This window comes from Carlito syrichta, unplaced genomic scaffold, assembly GCF_000164805.1.
Source record: "Carlito syrichta isolate Samal-C Ts95f unplaced genomic scaffold, Tarsius_syrichta-2.0.1 Scaffold97032, whole genome shotgun sequence".
NCBI lineage: Eukaryota > Metazoa > Chordata > Mammalia > Primates > Tarsiidae > Carlito > Carlito syrichta.
This window is the reverse complement of record NW_007041128.1, coordinates 66,218-69,970: the sequence shown is the minus strand read 5'-3', so window position 1 is coordinate 69,970 and position 3,753 is coordinate 66,218. Positions and strand designations below refer to the sequence as shown.

Sequence of the window (3,753 nt, the reverse complement as noted above, 5' to 3'; positions counted from 1 at the left end):
CCTCAGCCTTCCGAGTAGCTGGAACTACAGGCGTGCGCTACCACACCCGGCTGATTTTTGATTTATTGTAGAGTTGAGGTCTCGTCAAGTTGCCCAGGCGTGTCTCAAACCAGTGGGCTCAGGCAATCCACTCACCTCAGCCTCCCAAGGCGCGGGATTGCAGGCTGAGCCACCAAGCCCGGCTTATTTGTCATTTTTTAATGTAACCATCTCTCATCCTGTTAGTTACAGTTCTTAGATTTGGTTTATAATTAGGGTTTTTAAATGTATCTCCCGGTGTGGTGGCTCAAACCTATAATCCCAGCACTTTGGGAGGCAGAGGTAAATGGATTGCCTGAGCCCAGGGGTTTGAGATCAGCCTAGGCAATATGGCAAGACCTTGTCTCTACAATAAATCGAAAAAGTTAACTGGGCGTAGTGGTGTGTGTCTATGGTTTTAGCTACTTGAAAGGCTGAGGCCAAGAGATCGCCCGAGCCCAGCAGGTCAAGGCTGCAGTGGCTGTGACCATGCCACTGCACTCTAGCCTGGGCGACAGAGTGAGACTCTGACTTTAAAAAAAAAAAAGTATCTGTATTATGGAGTGTTATGGCGGTATAGTTATTGTCTTTAATCCCCCAAGTAGTTCTCTAAATGAGAAAGGCATTTTTAAACCTAGAGGTCTGCTTGAGTAAAAGGACGTGTGTTGGATTTCTATAATCTATCCAAGTACTCCAGGCTAGTTGCCAGTTGCCTCTACTTCACCTCCTTTCTAGATTCCATCTTGTTTGCATTAGAACTCTCTTTCATTATTTTAAATTTGCACTTACAGAGCCATGTGAGAGATATTTATGCTAGAGCAAAGAAAAATTAACATTGAAAAGCTTTTAGAGAAATTTGAGCCACTGCCTAAAATCGTCATGATCATGAAATCACACATGGTCAAGTTGAAAGGGACCTTGAGATCGTGTTCAGCATCCCCATAGACATGAGACCATGCCCAGGCCTGTGACTGAGCACCTTCACTCAGGAACAGTGTTGCCCAGGAGCACGTAGTGGGGCTGTCCCTCGAATCTTCAGTTATCTGTTAGACCCACGTTTGGTGCTACTGGCAGTTTGGGCTGGGCAATTCTTTGTGGTGGGGGCTGCACTGGAGGATGTTTAGCCGCACCCCTACCCTCTGCCCATGAGACGTCGGACTCTGTGCTCTGAAGGCTGCTCTTTGTGAATCCCTGTGTCCACACTCAGTAGGGATACAGGTGGTGTCCACAGGAAGGAATAGATAACTCTCAATGAGGACCAGGCCAGCCTTCCTCTGCTGGCCCAGTGTCATATTTTCACGTGGAGTTACACACACCTCTTTATAATTTTAAATCTCTTACACAAAGTAAGAACTTTGTGAGTTTCAAATTGACCATGCCGGGCCGGGCTCGGTGGGTTAGCCTGTAATTCTAGCACTTTGGGAGGCCAAGGCAAGTGGATTGCCTGAGCCCGCGGGTTCGAAACCAGCCGGGGCAACTTGGCGAGACCTCATCTCTACAATAAATTAAAAATTAGCCGGATGTGGTAGTGTGTGCCTGTGGTTTCAGCTACTAGGAAGGCTGAGGCAGAAGGATCGCCTGAGCCCAGCAGGTTGACGCTGGTGTGGCTGTGAGTGTGCCACAGCCCTCTAGCCTGGGCGATGGAGTGAGACTCCAACTCAAAAAAGAAATAAATAATAAAAATAAGTAAATAAATTGACCATTCCAAGAGTATTCATAATTTCTCCTTTTGTAGAGAAAAGTGCTGATTTTCACCTTACCCTCTCAATATGTCAAGTGGTAATATTTTGTCTATGTACGTTTTCTCTGTAATTTTTCTCCTTGTTCCAGATTATATCTGATTAACTCCCCTGTGGTGAGAGCAGAAAACCTCCGCTTTAAGGAGGAGGGTGTGAGGGACGTCCTTAAAGATGTGCTGCTCCCGTGGTACAACGCCTATCGCTTCTTCATCCAGAATGTCCTGAGGCTCCAGAAGGTATGGACCCCTGTGGACTGCATGTGTCTCTGGAGCTCTATGCGAGACCTCAGGGCCACCATTCTCTGCCACCCAATGTTGGGGGGACCCAGAGCGACAGGAAGCCCATACAAATGTGACGAGCATTTGGGTCCTGGCTGTGCTGGGAGCCTGGGACCTAGAGCTCAGCCCTCTGAGCAGAAATCCACATCTTCAGGGCCTGGAGCCCCGCTTGTACAAGAAGGTTGTGTCATTTAGTCAGCCGGCTCTTGGACCCAGAAACACATGTCAAGTGAGACGCCCCTCGTGTAATAGTGGGGTGGGGAATTAGACAGTGAAAAGTCAGCTACTGTCAGAGAGGAAGCGCCTGGTGAAGGGCAAAGTCATAGAGGTTAGGGCCAGCTACTTGATGGGTAGTCAGGGAAAGCCACTCAGTGGAGTGGCATTTGAGTTGAGTCTGAGCATGACAGCAGCTCTCAACAGGTTGTTAGGACCACAAATAACAGTGTGGTGTATGTGAAAGTGCCCTTCAGGGCAGTTACCGCCTCACCTAGGATGCCCTCCTGAGAAGCCCTGTATAGGGGCTCCTGCACCCTCTGACCATACTCAGGGCCCCATCATCTTCACTGCACAAGTTTCTGTAAGTGCTTTCAAGACCAGTTTGGAATCAGGACCCCAATAGCCACTCATGTTCTTATCTACTGCACCTCATGAGTAAAATTGCTAGTAAATTATGGTTAAATGAATGTGTGATGTTATTCCTGCTTGAGTAGTCCAAGAAACTGGCTGGAGAGCTGAGCTCTGATCTTACCACTCAGCAGGCAGTTCACTTGCTCCTGCTGCCTCTAGGATCTGCTCATTCTGCTAACAAGAGCACAGCATGTTCACCTGAGGTTCTCAACAAGGACTTTTCCCTGTGAATTGAGAGAGGCAGACATCTTCCACATGCTCCCAGCGTTCTTCCTCTCTTTGCAATCCTGCTACCTCTCCTGCACGTGGTTCTGTGCCAGAAAGGACTAACAATCCTTGGGCCGGTGCACTCTGCAGGACCCACTGGTGTGGGACTCAAGAATACAGTCTGTGTCAAGCCTGCCCACAGTCGGGGCCCATCTGGACATGACAGCAAGACTCAGACTCCACCATCAGGCCCTTAAACTCAGGGAAGGAGTCATATTACCGCTGCCAGCCAGGTGGTGGTGCTGCCTGAGAACCAAAGTGGGCCGTGACTTCTGTTTGCGAAGCAGGGACTGGTGAAATGGGCCTTTAAGATCAAGGAGTCTGCAAAGCAAAAAGAAGGTGGGATGGAGCATTCTAGGTAAAATGAGTAGCCTTGGCTTAGAAATTAATTCCTGTTATTCATTTTCAGTTTGTGGGTCAGTCATTCAATCCTAGACAGTTTTGCTATTCTTTCTTCCTTAGGTTTAAAGAAACCAAACCTACACTTACTGACAAGTATTTTAGAATATTCATTTATATTCTTTGATGCAGAGAAGTAATTTTTTTCTAATTCTCTTTATTTTACTCAAAAACATAATAAACTTAATGTCTCGAGTTAGTGGTTTATCTTGAAAATTTTACTGAGAATCAGAAATTTACACTGCTAGTGGGGTCTGAGGTTTTTGATTTTTGCTAATCTTTCAGTTTAAGTGATTAAAAAATTTATTTATCATTGGGGCTTGGTGGCTTAGCCTGTAATCCTGCACCTTTGGGAGGCTGAGGTAAGTGGATTTCCTGAGCCCGCAGGTTCGAGACCCACCTGGGCAACTTGGCGAGACCTCATC

The 3,753-nt window shown here is 47.1% G+C and overlaps 1 protein-coding gene across 2 annotated transcripts in view; it reads left to right on the top strand.

Annotated features, from left to right (window-relative positions):
* Positions 1-3,753, top strand: part of IARS (isoleucyl-tRNA synthetase) — an 84,706-nt gene that overhangs the window by 53,598 nt on the left and 27,355 nt on the right. For both annotated transcript variants that reach the window (XM_008062825.2, XM_021714779.1), the window contains one exon: positions 1,849-1,993. In XM_008062825.2, coding sequence (XP_008061016.1) covers positions 1,849-1,993 — 145 coding nt within the window. The remainder of the gene's footprint in view (positions 1-1,848; positions 1,994-3,753) is intronic.